Source organism: Ipomoea triloba, chromosome 9, assembly GCF_003576645.1.
Source record: "Ipomoea triloba cultivar NCNSP0323 chromosome 9, ASM357664v1".
NCBI classification, from domain to species: Eukaryota; Viridiplantae; Streptophyta; class Magnoliopsida; order Solanales; family Convolvulaceae; genus Ipomoea; species Ipomoea triloba.
Genome location: NC_044924.1, coordinates 15,618,084 through 15,635,035, shown reverse-complemented (window position 1 = coordinate 15,635,035; position 16,952 = coordinate 15,618,084). Strand labels below are relative to the sequence as shown.

Below are 16,952 nucleotides of genomic sequence, written 5' to 3'. Positions count from 1 at the left end.
ACGTTTATATTATTGTGCAACACACTACTTGATCAATGAAGTCAAGTTCTACAACAACGATAATGTGAAAATTACATCTAAAGTAAATAGATTTCTTGTGCACACTAACATTTAACATGTTTACAGACCCACTAAGTTACCTTGATTTACATCCTTCTACATATTTTATCGGGTCTAGATATGAGGCCTTTAGGATTGGGGATCAACCTCTGGGAGAATAGTGAAGTCAAGTTTTGATTTTTTTTAAAAATGAAGCCAAGTTCTTTGTAATATTTGTCATCCACAATTTATGTTTGTATTGATTATTTTGACTCAACATAATTTCAAAAAGAGGAAATCGGACCAAACTTTACAAGTATTTGTGGTTTTTAAATTTTAACAATATTATATAGTCTTCCCCACTATATTGTGCAAAGTGGTGTTACTACTAATCTAACTCCCTTTAAACTACCTAACATTGATAATGGAATCATATTTGAGATATTCAATAAATAATGTAAAAAATTTTAATTCAATCTACAACAATATAATGCTCCATATTTATTTTTGAAATAATGCTTGAATAAACCATCAAACTACATACAAACAAAAATACAATTGGGAGACCAATTCAAAAAATTAGAATGAGCTTCTTAAACAATCTAAAATCATGCATTTAAATTAAAATTAACTTGTTCTACCGGTCTTAACTGATGTGAGAATTACTTTTATTTTTAAAAATTATTATTATTATTATTATTATTATTATTTTATTTCGAAATTGAGTTGAAATTGTAAAAATATATAGAAAATAGTAGTAAATTTACAAATATTTGGATATCACAGTAGAGTTAATTTTAAAAAATGAGAGAGAATTACTGAAATGTGGATAATCTTGTAGTTGTACCTCATTATAATGGAAATAATATTATTAAGCCAACAAGCCTCTACTAATTATTGTGGTCGTCAAAGGAATTTGATCGAGCTCTTTTCTTTTTGTTTTTTTCAAAAAAATTTGATCGAGCTGTTGAACCTACCAACTTCCGTATATTACAATCATTATACCGTGGACTAGGGTCCACAGTGGTCTTAAACGACGTAATTTTAAATTTTGGGACTTTGACGGTGACTGTTTGTTGTTTAATTTCACGTTACATGCTTCTTCTTTTTTTGTTTACTGTATAACATGTGTATGTGTCTTGTGTATGCGTTTCTGTGTCTATTGTTATGCAATTCTGTACCTAAAGCGTATGAATTCTGTATCTGAAATAAAATAAATATAACATGCGCTTTTGTGTCTTGTGTTATGCGTTTTTGTGTCTTATATTATGCAATTCTGTACCTTAAAAATATTGATTATATACCTAAATTAAAGTAAATATAAAAACATGTGTATGTATCTTGTGTTATGCGGGCGTTTCTGTGTCTCATATTATGCAATACCTATGCGTATGGATTCTGTACTTGAAATAGATTAGTAGTTGTGTAACACACAACATATTGTATGTCTTATTTTACGAATTTATGTCTTGTATTATGAAATTATGTGCCTATATGACATATATTATCTACAAAAATCAAATTTGAGAATAAGTAAATATATAACATGTGTATGTGTCTTGTGTTGTGAGTTTTTGTGTATCGTGTTATGAAATTTCGTACCTAAAGAGTATTGATTTTGTACATAGAATAATTAAAATGGAAATTTATGTTGAAACATGAGAAACGGAAAACTACAGAATCTGTTAAAACTTAAATATCAAAAGAACATCGTTTTGATCCAGGGTTCACAATGCTATGTGGACCCTGATTCGCGATATAAATTGCCCCCGTAGTAGTAGTATTCATGCCCACCTAGCTATAAGATTGAGGTAAAGGATTTGCAATCATTTTAGGATGGACCATAATCCAGCTTAATAGATAGACTACTATTAACATAAATTATAGAGTTAATACCTTCAATGGTCCTTCGAGTATTAGCCATATACTAGTGGTGGTCCCTCGTCTTTAAAACGACCACGAATCGTCCTCCATCTTTTTTAAATTAACCACTCGTGGTCCTCCGTTAACTTTTTGTCAAAAGGGAGTTTAAGTTAGAGGGCAAAAGTGTACTTTCACCATTATTTCTTTGTTCCTCCTACGTTGACTTCTCTTCCCATAGCCTCTAACCAGCTCCTCACCCTGGTTTAATTTCCATCAAGATGCCGCAGCTTTCGTCACTATAATCGCACCTGGGGATAAAACCGTGCTTGTTGACGAGCAAATGGAGAGTGCACAGGCTAGCGGCCGCGGTGGCCCAAGAAGAGGCGAAAGAGTTGGCAGCAGCGGTGGAGCAAATGAGGTTCTGTACGATAGACAAACTGGCAAATGTAGGGTTTGCATTCTTGACCATGAGTTGTGTTGAAGATTACAACGCTGTCATTGAAAATCTTGACGAAAGAGTGTTTGAAGCAGCTTCCGGTTTGCAAGCTAGATATTGAAAACAATTTCTGAAACTCTACTACAAAAATTTTTTTTTCTGTATTGAACTATACTTTTTCTAATCTCCAGTAACAGCAAACAGTTCCCATATATATACCATGCACCAAAGGAGCAAATCATCCACCATCAATCTTTCAGAGTATATTTGAATCTTTCAATTGAGTATTTCCTGAGACTCTGGGAGTAGGAAGCTTCACAAAGCTTGTATCTCGAGGTTCCTGGTTGTCGCCGGAAGCAGTCATCTCTTGAACAGGTGGAGGATTGACAATCGTCATTGGCATAACAACGTTATCTGATAGACGACCCTTAATCTCTCTATGCTTCTGGCACAAGGCACGTCAGTGCATGCAGCAATGCACCATGTAGGGGTCACAAGGTGAATTCTTGAGATGATACTTCTTTTGCAGGGATTGGCGAAAGAGACCTGCAGATAAGGAGCATTGGGCATTCCCCTATATATTCCACACATCCACCAACCAAAGAACAAGCCTTCGCAGATAAGGAATGATGTCCTAGGATCAAATACAATGCCATTTAATGCCCTCTCACCCTTTTTTTTTAGTCGTCAATAGAGCAGCAGTAGATTCCGGGGTGGTGGTGTTTATGGCAGTGGTTGCGGTTCGCGGTGGAAGGTCAGCTTGTGTCGCCTGTTGTTCTCGCCAGAGAAAGGTATCGTCAGCTTGTGTCGCCTGTTGTTCTCGCCAGAGAAAGGTATCGTGGTTGAAAGAGAGGTGTTGTTCTCGCCAGAGAAAGGTATCGTGGTTGAAAGAGAGGGGAATATCTCGCCAGAGAAAGGTATCGTGGTTGAAAGAGAGGGGAATAGCGACACGATTCCAGCAAAGAACAGCGAGGGAGTCGCCACAGTTGGTTGCGGTTCGCGGCGGAAGGTGAAAAACGAGAGGGAGAGAGCTCGCCTGGGTAGAAGTCATGCCAGTCACAGCCTCGCCATTGCTGGTCAGCTTGTGTCGCCTGTTGTTCTCGCAGGAGAAGGGAACCGTGGTCGACAGAGAGGGGAATAGCGACACCATTCCAGCAAAGAACAGCGAGGGAGTCGCCACAGTTGGATACAATAATATGGTCAGGTGTCACCACGGCAACGATGGCGGTGGATCCGACGGCGTCACACTGGGGAGTCTGGAACTCGTACCAGTAAATCTTGCTATTGAAAGAGAAGGTGAAGTCGGACCACCACTGTTGTTCGCTGAGACCATGTTGCAATCTTCTTCGCCAGATGTTTTGTTCAATTCTCTGGAAGCTCGTCGTTGTACCCAGTTCGCTGGATCCAAAACCTCATCGCGACGCTGCTTCGCCTGATAGAAAATGGCAGTCGAGAGGGAGAAGGCGGAGGCCGTGGTGGCAAGCGGCGTCGGTGGAGGAACAAAGAAAATAATGGTGAAAGGACAATTTTGCCCTCAAATTTAACACCATTTTAACAGCAAACTTAACTGAGGACCACAGGTGGTAATTTTTTTAAACTAGAAGGATGTTTAGTGGTCATTTTAAAGACGAGAGACCACACCTGGTAAATCGCTAATACTCGGAGGACCATTGGAGGTATTAACTCTAAAATTATAATACTGAAAGTTTATTTTTAGTACATTGAATGTTCATTTTCTGAAAGTTTATTTTTTGTGTATTTTATTTTATTTTATTTTATTTTATTTTGGAAGAAGAAATGAATTCAAATCTAGTAACATATGTCATGCTTAAAAATGGAAACATGGTACATAAAACATTGAAAACTTATGAGGTTAGGAAAATAACATACAAATTCACAACCATAAAAAAAAAATCATTGACTCTTAAAGGTTCATGTTTAGGTATAATATCAAAAAATAAATATATTTTAAAACTATATTAAAAATATAATAAGCATTCAGTATATTATCCATGATAATATAATTTATCACGAACTTGCACTAGGGTATGACTTGTAACCTACATTCCTGCTGCTACATCGTAACAACATGCTAGAGATATATACATACTCCAATCTATCCATCATTCTATATGTTATATATATTTGAAGAGAAACACCAACAACATTCCTCAACTCTTAAAAAAAATTACTTTCTCCTAGGTAAGCTAGCATGCATTATCCTAAACATTCAAGCATTCTCTAAAATTATATATACTTAGTTAACAGTGCCCATCTTAGAAGCTTTAAAATTAATTGAATAACCGAAATAACATTTATGTGTTGGTGATGGGTAAGGAGAAGTTAAATACTCGATCGGCCTGGAATGACCTAAGATGGTAAGATCAGACCTAATGAAGTTCGACTGAAAGTAGGAGTCGGCTTGGATGCAGAGCAGGTCGACCGATTAGAGATCGATTGGCATTCGTGGGTAAATGAGTAGAAGAAATTACATGAATGAAGCGAAGAAACTAGAGAGGGAAGACTCCGAGGGGAAGACGAGTGATAAAGAAGAAGAGTACGAGGCCAAGGAAGTCGGTTGGGAGAAGTTAGACTCATCAACTGTCGAGCAAGAGTCACCGTGGGAAGGAATATTGAGAGAAGGACCACGAGAATAGGAGAGACGAGCACGAGTAGGCGAAAAAGGGAGAAAGTTGGAAGCCCGTCCCCAGCAAGACGAGTGGAAAGTTCGAATAGGCAAGACAGTCAGCACATAGAAGAGTTCGGGCGATGCAGATTTGGAAGCTTCCAAAGGTGGGGAGGATCAGGAGCAGATTTCGTGGACATTATAAGGAAAGTAGATCAGAATGCATTACCAAGTTGAATCAAGTGTAATAAGGCAAGGGATCAAGTATATTTATGGTGGTTTAGGGTTACCATATGGAGAGAGACCCCATTCACCTTGTATAAATAGAGGCATCCAACCTTGAAAAAGGTTAAGCAATTCAAAATAAAAAGAGAGGTTAAACGCTGCTTTCATAATTCTTGAGACTTAATTATTTTCTGGTAGTGTTGGCACGCCGTTCGACCATCCCTTGGTTGATAAAATCAACATTGGCGTTGTTTGTGGGGATCGATACTAAAAGCCGTGTCGTTCTAAGCAGTTGAAGGAAGAAAAAAAAACAACAATGGTGTAATACCCGAGATTTTCTTCTTTCGATATTAATCCATTTGAACTCCCGATGTCACTCCTATTCTTTCTTCTATATTCATTTGACCTTTAAGCCATATTCATTTGGTTCCTATTTTCTCTTCCATATTTATTTGACCTTTGAGCCATATTCATTTGGACATACTACTCATTTATACTACCTTGGTGTGTACTTTAATTATTATTTAAAGTACCATAGTTTCAATACATAATAATTATATATAAGTAGCAAATTATATTTTTTATATACCTAGATATACATGTATATGCGTATGTATGTATTATATGTATATACAGAGTAGAGTTCAGGTGTGGTTGTGCCTTCCCATGCGACCGGTGCGGTTTACACCACTCAATGTTAAGAAATGCACCAGTCAATGTTAAGAAATGCACCACACTAATATGCACTATTATGTACACATCACCAAAAAACACACAACTAGGTATGAAAAATACAACACATAGTGTTCAGAAATGCACAATTAGAAACATGGGAGTTATGAGGCGTTTTTATGCATTTTCATTGTGGTGCATTTCTTAACATTGAGTGGTGCATTTCTTATCATTGAGTGACGTAAATCGCACCGGACGCACGGGAAGACGTGACCACATTTGAGCATATTTCTGTATATACATACATACATCATACATGTATATATATGTATACATACATACGTATACATGTATACATGTATACATATATATATATGTATACATGTATACATATATTATGTATACATGTATACATGTATACGTATGTATGTATACATATATATATATGTATGTATGTATACCTATATATATATGTATATATATATGTATCTGTATATACATATATATATATGTATATGTATATACATATATATATATGTATACATACATACGTATACATGTATACATACATACATATATATGTATGTATACATATATATGTATGTATATATACATACATATATCTATATGTATGTATACATATATATGTATGTATGTATACATACATATATCTATATGTATATATATATATATACACACACACATAATTATAGGTACGTAAGACTAACCTCAACCCTGCAATTCATACATTGGCAATCCTATGTGGCGTGCTATTAATACAATTTTCTTTTTTTTTTTTTTTAGTTGATGACCTGGAATGCAAATTTGCATTCCAGGCTTGCAAATCTGAATTCGTACAAAAAGCTGCCGCAGGCTGCGGCTGCGGCAGCTTTTTGTACTTTTTTCTATTTTTTTATTTATTTCTTTTGTTATTTATTTCTTTTGTATTTTATTTTATTTAAAGTAATATAAAATTGGGACCCACTTTGAAAGTTAATAAGATTGCAGGGATGTAGTGTAAATAGTAAATGAATTGCAAATAGGGTGATGTGGAAGCTTTGCAAATTGAGTCTCCTTGTAGGGATAAGGTCAGCCTAAGTTACATAAAAGTTTATTGCTATTATTATAATTATTTTATGATATATTACTATTATTGTTATTATTGAGATTTGAGTATGATGTGCACATGTATGTAGTTTTATAAAAAAAAATATTATAAAGAGTAAAATCCATTTTTAGTCCTCGACTATTGTGGCATTGCCACATTTAGTCCTACTCTTTTAATTTTGCCATATGACATCCTTGACTTTCATTTCATTGCCACCATTGGTCTTCCGTTAAGTTTTCCGTTAATCTACCATTAACAATAAGGTCAATAATGTAACTTAATAATTTGTCTCAAATATATATTAAAATCCATCTTCTTTATCAGACTTCCTTCAATTTGATGGAGAATATAATTTGATTCTTTTAAAATTAGCACAGTTTAACAAAACATACATAGCACAAAGACATTTTAATGGAGATCACAGTTTAACAAAACATACATGGTAGTCGAGGACTAAAAATGGAATTTACTCTATTATAAATAATAATAGAGTAATGGATGCATGTGCCGTATGTATGTGTATATTCCTTAAAAATTTATGTCCTTTTTGTGAAATTGGTAGGCTTTGATCCACTATGGAATATGCATGCATTATGATTAAAAATGTGTATATATGTATAATAATAAAATGTAGTGTCATAAGTATACATATACATATGTACTACTTTTTATGTGGCTATGTACTTAAGTGTCATATGTAGTATGTATAAAAGTTCTTTTAGCATATATATGTCTATACTTATAATGCCAAGTGAGTAGGGAATGTTCATAAGTGTATTTTAATTTATTTTGTCAAGTATTGTGATCTATATGAAGTCTTCAAAAAGGGCAATTTCGTATGTATTTATAATCCAAAATTCTTTGTTGTGAAATTTGTAGAAATTTGTCCATTATGGAATTATTGGTAATGAACGTTTATGAAAAATGCTAAAGTGTGATTTTGAGCTATTGAGCTTTTGTTATTTTGGATCCAAAAAGGTCATATTATATGTTATAAAATATTTCCTAAATTTGGTAATCAATGTACCTAAGTATTTGATTTTTGATAAATGATTTTGAAAGCCTAATGGCTATATTTTATTACATATAATGTTTTGAAAACTTATGGAAGATATATGTGTGATCTGAGGGCTATGCTCGATGTAAATATTTTGTTGCAGAATAAATGCTAGGAGTACTCGGTAGAAATAATCCTCAGGTACTAGAGCAACATGTGGTTGTCCTGTTGGATATGATTGGTTGTCTTTGTCAATCATCCCTTAACTCCTCGAATGATCTTTCTTTATCACTCGGTTTTGATAAACTACGAAAGGTAGACCCTTCCGTTCTTTAGTCTTTGTATCCTCTTGGTCTTGATCTTTTGATGTCTTTGTCTTCGAATCTTTATCTATGACTCTTTGACTTCGAGTGCTGCATTCAGTTGAATGCGTTTAATCACTCGGTTAACCATTCGGTTATGATTCGAACAAAGAATAGACTTGTATATTTTTAAAAACTTTTACGACTCGTTAAATCAACTGAGAGGTAGATTTAATGTTTCAAGAGTATGCACAACAGAAATTATATTAACCTTTTTTGAATCTTTTTGCACGTGATTTTAATCTTATCAAAATTCTTAAGTTTGGTTGAACTTATGCAAAGTAAACCAGTAAATAATGTAGAGAGAGAGAGAGAGAGAGAGATTTTTATAGTGGTTCGGTTATAACCAATCTACTCCACTCTTCTCCTTAAACCCTAAGGAGCTTTGCACTATCACCAGTATAGCACCCTGATGTTCACACTTTGAACACAAAGCTAGCCGTGACCACCTTCACCAGGTTTTTTCAACTCAACGTTTTACTCCACCTCTTTCTACTTCTACCGAATAGAAATTACAAAGATTGAAGAAAAGGTGTTTCTTCTTTCTCCAACTAGAGATCTTGGCTCTTGAATCTGGATTTTCACTTGAGAGCAGCACAAGTCTCTAAATCTGGATATGAATGTTTAAGCATTTGTCTCTCTTTCTCAATCACTGGTTGCAAGAATGCTTAGAGCTTTATGAACACTTAGAAATTTTAAAAATGACCAGTACCTTCTTCTTACTTTGAACAGGGTATTTATAGGCATGTTGAAATAGTTCCGTTGGAGGGAGAACCAATTTCAAACACCTATGGACCAGCGTGTAGAGACCAGCGAGTAATCTGGAGAGTAGGTGAGCATGTCAGATTTTCCAACCGTTAAAGACTTATATTGCGCTGAACATTGCTTTTTGTTCTGCACAAATTGTCAAGGCATTAAAGGAATATCTCCATTGAGATATGTTCCTAAGACCTTTCATTCCTTGGATACATATGCTCAAACTTTAAGGTTTTTGACTGTATGGCTCAGAGAATGTCTCGAGCAGTCCTTTCGAATGGTTAATTAGGTTAACGCTTTGAGACCTTAAACCTATTACGTCTCAGGTACGAGTGGTTGACTTTACCATTCGTCCCTTTAACTCCTCAAAAGGTAGGTCCTTCCTACTTTTGACCTTTTGCAACTTTTGGTTACGAATAGTTGACTTTACTATTCGGTCTTACGAACACTTCAAAAGACCCTTCCAACATTCGACCTTTGCCACCTTTCGATTTTGAATCCTCTACTCTTCAAATCTTTAGTCTTCGGTCTTCAATCTTGAACCATCCGAGGGTTAACCACTCGGGTTACTCTTCGAATCTTTGTTGCGGCTGACCTCTCGAGTTAACATTCGGATAGACAGAGTTGTTAGCACTCGGGGTACCATTCAGTTGGATTCAAATGTTTGAGCAGAATAAATCTTAAGTCTAAAATATAAAATAATTAGGATCTAAAATTCCTATCATTTGATATCATCAAAATCTAATAACAAATGTTCTTAACAGTAAATATGGAACCATGCTCCTTATTAAGAAAGCAAGAGAGAGAGAGAAAGGATGAAAAAACAAAGTGGAGTGTGTGATTGTGAAAGCCAGTGATGCATGTGAGCAATTAAATTGACCTAATTAAGATTGACTATATGAGAAAATACTACAAGGTGTGTTAAGAAAAGCGTGTACTAATGTAACTACTTCAAAGAATATATTTTATTTTATACCATGTAATTCGAGTGTAAATTTGATCCAAAAATTATATTTTAACTCAAATTTATATTAAGACTTGTGTACGACACATCACTGTTGTAGAGTAAAAAGAGAGAAGCAATAATCTAAAAGAGAGAAAACATAATGCACATATTGAGGTGTGTACAAATTGTGCCATAATTTTTGTAACATATATGAACTATTCCGTAGTGTGTTCAGTATAGTGATCGATACCCTCGGCATATGGTTTGTTTGGTTACTGATGAGTAACTACCTTTACACTATTAACAGCAAAAAGTAGGCAGAGAACTATTTACAGTATATGTGATATTTGAATTGGGAGCAGTGGGAGCTTGAGCCTTTGTGATCCGATTGTTTCTTAATTGCATGGGAGTAGATGGATCTGTCAGCTAAGAGTAGGAATGTTTCTCAAATGGGAATGCGCCTACCCCCCAGCTTGTAAGGCTGAAAGAACTGCATAAGAAATGCATTTGTAAACACAGAAATGCATACCAATTTTAACATTCATGACCTCAACTTATGTACAATTAATTTATTGCAAATATATATACAGAAGCAAATGAAACATACCGATGCCACTGCTGGTTGCCAGAATATCCAACCAAGAACAGGTAACTTTCTCAGATAAGCTAAAAGGCCAGGCCAAGAACTGTTGCATGTAGATCTATGACTTGTAAGCCAAATGTGAAGTTAGGATTCACTTAAAACCACAATTTAAGCCAATATACTGTACCTAAATATCACAACAAAACCATAGCATTCCAAGACCATGCCTATGATTGGCCACCCAATGCCAACCAAGAATAAACCAATAGCGAATGAGACAGAACCCTGTGGAATCATATATAGCATATGAGAGAAGGGGACAAAATTAATGTGTAAATAACAATAATAAGGCATATCATGAAAGTGGAGCAAGGTTAACTAGAGGTGATCTACACCTTGAAGTTTTGGCGTTTAAAAAATAATTGCAAGGTGGACTTTACTCCAATGGTCAAGGCAACCCCAAGGAAAATAAGGATCTAAAAAAACAGAGTGCATTCTTAGATGTGCAGCAAACATACTTAAGGTATACAAGTAAAAGCACAAAAAACAGCAATTAGAAGGCAAGCTAAGAATACAAGAAATGAAAAGATGGAAATAAAATTGATATATATTTATCTCTACTTACATTCCCCTTGATGAGAAAATGTTTCTCAAAGAAGAGTAGTCCAGCCACAATGAGAACTGCACCAAAACCAGTACATCCATGCCCAATCTCTGTCACATTTTAGGGGAAGTAAGAATTCCAACAGAAAACAAGGCATTACAGCAGCAAAGTAACATGCTTTAGCCCTTTGTCCTTTGAGGCAATTAGGAGGGTTTTATGTACTCCATATTAATTATGTGCCTAAGATGCATCAAAACTGTGCTTGAAAGGAGGTTCTAATTATTTTCACATCAAACAAGAAAATGAAGGTCGCACCATTCACATTCTATGTGATTCAACAAACTTAGTCATGATGATTCAAGATGTTTTAGTTTTAATCTATTCATTGTAAAGATATTGGAAAAGAAAATTCTCAAATAAGCAAAGCTAAGAAGTCTGATAGTTTCTGTTATTCATTTATCCTTTCCAAGTTCAATTAAATGATATACTACCCTGCACATATTTAACTGCTTAGATTCCATCTGATTAGTAGTATTCAAGCTGCACTCTCAATTGCCATTTGCAGTCTTTAGTTCAGGATGGCCTAATGAAAATATTGATTATAAAATGTAGACCCATGGGTGTATAAGAGAGAACACATGCAAAACTACTTGGCACATCAAAAGTTAATATCACTATTTCATAGATCCACTCTGTGGCAATTTTAATTGTTTAATAATCTGCTACATGAAAAACAAGAAAGACAATAAACTAAACAATCCATGAGAAACCACAGGCACACATTTGTAATGCATTATTACCGATTTTTGCAACTTTACCACATACCACACTTGCAAGTATCATTTGGTTTAAATGGAGTCAAGAATGACAAGGATAAATCCTTCAACCTGTAATAAGAAAATATGCTAGTAGATGCAAATTGATAGCACCACTAATTTTGAGAATATTCAGAAGCTCATGCAAGACTTCTGAAGAAAATTACCTTAGTTTAATATCCACAGTACACCTTTTAATTTCAAGCAACTATTTTGGTAACAATAATGGTATCTATGCTTCATTTTCAATCAACACCTCAATAGCAACTTCAGTAATTACTACTCAGATTACTCAGGAATTAGCACATATCAAAATTACACTACTACTGACAATCTCTTCAGTGATTGAACAAAGCAGCAATGACTCCCACAAACATCAAATGCTTCACTGTAACTATATTTTCTCTGAAACCTGGTAATTACAGCTAAATAACAAAAGTATAGTCAGAGTGTAGGGGACCTACTCTTCACATCAAGTGACTCAAAGGAAACCATCTTTTCCACTAGAACTTGAAACTTCGAGGAATGAATCTCTGAAGCACCTAAAAACAATGTCCCAAGATTGGAGAAAGAAGATCCAGAGATAATTACATGCTACATAAACAATGAATATGATTACTATTATAACTCAGAGAAAGTTAAGCTTCAGAAAAGTAGCAACTCTGGTGATCATGATGGCGATGACAGAAATTGTAATTACAAAATAATTACATCAAACGAAATGAAAAACAGGGGGGAATAAAGATAAGAGGTAAACTTCAGTTGCTCCAATTTCTACAGATTTGTTCGGAAACTTGGCCAGATGATATCATGAAATGAAGTTCAACAAACTATTAGCAGCAAAGTACACGAAAGGATTATAACTGTGAAAAATCAGGGTTCCAATACATGAATTTCAAACTAAGTAGATGATGCGAACGAATAAAATCAAGAAAATGAAACACATCCATAACCAGATTCCATATCTGGTGAGTTCAATTGAAATGAAAACTCGAAAGGAAAAACTTAGCGAACGTACACCAAATTGAAAGCTCCTCGATAGAAAACCGCAATGCATATGCGTGAATCCATACAAACAATGAAATGACAGTATGAATCTGTGTATATCTACATATAGACAATACAAGTGTGTGTATACAGAGAGAGAGAGAGAGAGAGAGAGCGATTGTTACCTGTATGAGTAGTGAAACAGGAGCAGACCAGAACGAGGGGGAAATTTGCACTTTGCTTGGAGTTTAATATCAAAAAAGAAATGGCGAGGGAAATTGGGTAGTTTGCATTTTGATTTTTTTTTCTTTTTATTAATTGCGATTATCCATTTATCCACATTTTAGTTTTATATAATTATAGGATTTCCACCCGTGCGATACACGAAATGGATTTGCTATAATATTTTAAGAATATTTGGATCGATATATAATTATATAAATTATAACATCAAATATTATATAATGCAATTAAAAAGATAATTTGGATCGATTATGGTTTGTGATGTTATTCTTGCTTGAATTCGACCAAATAATTGTTGAATTAATAGTTAATGTGTAGATGTAAGCATCCGGTGCTGAAACTTTGGGGATTTTATATATTAGTGTTTAGAATTTATTTGTATAACTTGAACAAATGTGCTCTTTGAAAAAAAAAACATAATATCATCGGTTCGAACTACACATTATTGAAAACCTCTTTGTAGACAACATTGGTAATAGTAACAGAATCTTATTCATCCTCATCTAGAGCTAACACCTTCATGCCATCAGGATGAGTGACTCAGGAAAAAGCCACGTATGATTGATTGTGATTAAACACCGATTTTTTCAGCAATAGCCCAACATGAGTTAGTGTTTGGCCCTGATTTGTTGATAGTCATGACATATGCGAGTATCGGTGAGAATTGTTTATGCTAGAACTTGAAGGGCAATCTCGTATTAGAATGAAAGAGTGAGATTTATTCGGGGGATAAGAACTTTGGTTCTTTCATGTGTCTCATTAACTATTATTGCTTCGACAATGTGATCTGTCAAATCTTGTGACGAAGAGACGCATACCGTTGCAAAAACCAAGAGAGTGGTCTATGTTCCGCAATAACATAATAGGTGCACTAACCTTTAATGTTAATGAATGATCAGGGAGTCCAGGCAATCTCAAACTATTTAGGAATTTAGGAGTGTGTACTTTTGATAGATTTTTACCGTCTGATTCTGCCTTACACGAAGAGTGACAACTTAAATATGTTAATCCTTCTGCAGTGTTCATGTCGAAAATATGTTAATCCTTCTGCAGTGTTCATGTCGAAAGAGAGAGGATCGCTCGGCCTTCTGGCGGCGCTTGGGAAGATGAACTGACAATGTTTGTTTGTGCGTCATTAGTTAAAATAGTTAGGTTCAAACAATGTTTGTGCGTGATCGGGTAAAATATGTCATGACCTTGTGGTCTAATGGCACCGAGGTGCACTCTCACTCTCATATAGAAGATTGTGGGTTCGAGCCTTAGTGAAACCTATTGAAGCACAAAGAGTCAATATCGCCTCCACTAAGGCTCGAACCCACCACCTTCCATATGAGAGTGCAACTAGGTACCATTAGACCACAAGATCTTGACATTAAAAGAACAAATTTGCTTACAATTAACACTAAGATTAACTAGATTAAATGCTGGTGCACCAATAGTTGTTTCTAACAACGGCTAGGTTGGAGCAACGATGCTTGACGTTTTCTTTAAAAATAAAATGTTTGAGTTAAATCAATTGTGGCGTTTTCTTTAAAAATAAAATGTAGGAGTTAAATCAATTGTCAAAGAATGACTCGTAATATACATATATAACAAAGAATTCATTTAGTAATAAACATTTCATTTTATATGTTAATTAGATATGAGTTAAATCAATTGTCAAGGAATGACTCGTAATATAAATAAATAACGAAGAATCCATTCAGTAATAAACATTTCATTTTATATGTTAATTAGATGTTTATTACTTAATAATTTTTATTCTACAATTTTTAATTACATATTGTAATCAAGATGAACATAACCCAAGACAACACTTTCCATAATTTTATAGGGAAAAAGAAAAACCTTGATGCCCAAAATTATATAGGATCGCGTTCAAATGCGTACTGGCCGCCCAAGAGAGAAATGTGGACGAATCACAGCACGCCACGTGTCCGGAATGTAGTTGCACCTAACGTTATAACTAGGTGCACGTCATGTTATAACTAGGTGCACCCAGGTGCATAAATGTTAACAAGGTAAATTACTTGCACCTGCAAGTGAAAATAGGTGCACACGTGCAAGTAAAATGTATTACAAGTGCAAGTAAATTGTACAATGAGCATCAATACTAAGTGCACCTAATGTTATAACTAGGTGCACCTAATACTATAACTACGTGCACATAGGTTGCAACCACATGCATGAATGTTAACAAAGTAAATTACTTGCACAAGTACAAGTAAAATGTATTGCAAATGCAAGTAAAATGTATTACAGGTGCAAGTGAATTGTACAGTGAACATCAATACTAAGTGCACCTAATGTTATAACTAGGTGCAACCTATGGTATAACTAGGTGCACCTAGGTTGCACCCAGGTGCATAAATATTAACAAGGTAAATTACTTGCATTTGTAAGTGAAAGTATTTGCAAAAATAGGTGCATGAATATTAATAAGGTAAATTACTTGCACTTGTAAGTGAAAATAGGTGCGAAAATAGGTACACTTGTAAGTGAAACTAGGTCCACTTGTAAGTGAAACTAGGTGCACCCAAGTTCCAGTTATTTACGAAAATACCACCGCGTCATTTTTTTAAAATTGCATTTGATTCGTTGATCTGGACACGTGGATGGCTATGAAGCGTTCTCATTTCTTACCTGGGCGGCAGTACGCATGGGAGTGCATCCCTATATATATATATATATATATTATTTGGTTTCCTATTTCATTCGGTCATTTTGGTCCTCCTACTCTACATCGCCATCGCGCGCCGCCAAACGGCCACCGCCCACCGCCCGTAGTAGGACTGGCCACGGTTCGAGTTCGGGTTCAACCCGCAGCTAAATGGCTCACCCAATACATTTCGGGCCCAAAGTTTTTAAGTCCGAAAACGGAATCGAAATCTTCGGGTATATTTGGGTTCGGGCGATTCAGATCAGGCTATAATCGGGTTCGGGTTGCTTTTACCCGAAATTATAAAATAATTTTTTAATATGTTAAAAAATGTATATTTAAATACGTTAAAGGCTTTTTTTGCAAAAAAATAAAAATAAAAAATATGCTATTAACTAGTGAGAAATGAGAAATCAAATGCATTAAATAATATTACATCAATTAACTAATCACCTAATCTAGTTAATTATAATTTATAAATAACAAAAAAACTAAATAAGCCAAAAACCTTGTAGTCAAGCAGCATAGATGTGGTCCTCTCAAATGAAAGGTCACAGGTTCGTTCCCTAGTGGGGCGTTGGCTGAGCAACCACCAGTAACCATTATCTTCTGTTAATGATTGGTTTGATCATTTTTGTCACATAAATTGTCCTATTAATGACACCTATGAGCAACCACTCGTAACCATGATCTTCTATTAATGATTGGTGATGAGCACAAATGATGAGTGTAAAAGAGGGTGTAATGTCGTTCCGCTGAGGATTGGGGCTATGGCACGTAATTGTGTGAATTACCAGGCACTAGAGTATATGAATTAATAGAATCCAAGCAACAAAGACTGAATGGTGTAAAAGAAAGCAATTGACTAAGGTGTAAACTGTATAATAAGGTATGGGCCAGATTAGGGGGATTGTAACCTTGATGTTCTAACAAACTCAGGATTAGGGAAAAAATAATTAACCAAGGGATATATGGGCAATGCACAAAAGAATTCTACTCAGCTACTTTCGTAATCAATAAGAGAATTAGAC

The 16,952-nt window shown here is 35.0% G+C and overlaps 1 protein-coding gene across 1 annotated transcript; it reads right to left on the bottom strand.

Annotated features, from left to right (window-relative positions):
• Positions 1 to 10,177: 10,177 nt before the first annotated feature.
• Positions 10,178 to 13,225, bottom strand: LOC116030805 (vesicle transport protein GOT1-like). The gene is made up of 7 exons (XM_031273139.1): positions 13,205 to 13,225; positions 12,497 to 12,574; positions 11,239 to 11,327; positions 11,009 to 11,089; positions 10,801 to 10,898; positions 10,638 to 10,716; positions 10,178 to 10,520 (listed from the first exon to the last, which is right to left on the bottom strand). Exons 2-7 carry the CDS (start codon positions 12,525 to 12,527, stop codon positions 10,476 to 10,478), a joined length of 423 nt encoding a protein of 140 aa, XP_031128999.1. The 5' UTR covers positions 12,528 to 12,574; positions 13,205 to 13,225; the 3' UTR covers positions 10,178 to 10,475.
• Between the last annotated feature and the right edge of the window lie 3,727 nt (positions 13,226 to 16,952).

Excerpts from the sequence above, each read along its gene's own strand:
- LOC116030805 (XM_031273139.1), bottom strand. The coding sequence starts at position 12,527 with ATGGTTTCCTTTGAGTCACTTGATGTGAAGA. Across the intron at positions 11,090-11,238 it reads ATTTTCTCATCAAGGGGAAT|ATCCTTATTTTCCTTGGGGT; the intron begins GTAAGTAGAGAT and ends CTGTTTTTTTAG. Across the intron at positions 10,717-10,800 it reads GGTTTTGTTGTGATATTTAG|TTCTTGGCCTGGCCTTTTAG; the intron begins GTACAGTATATT and ends TACATGCAACAG.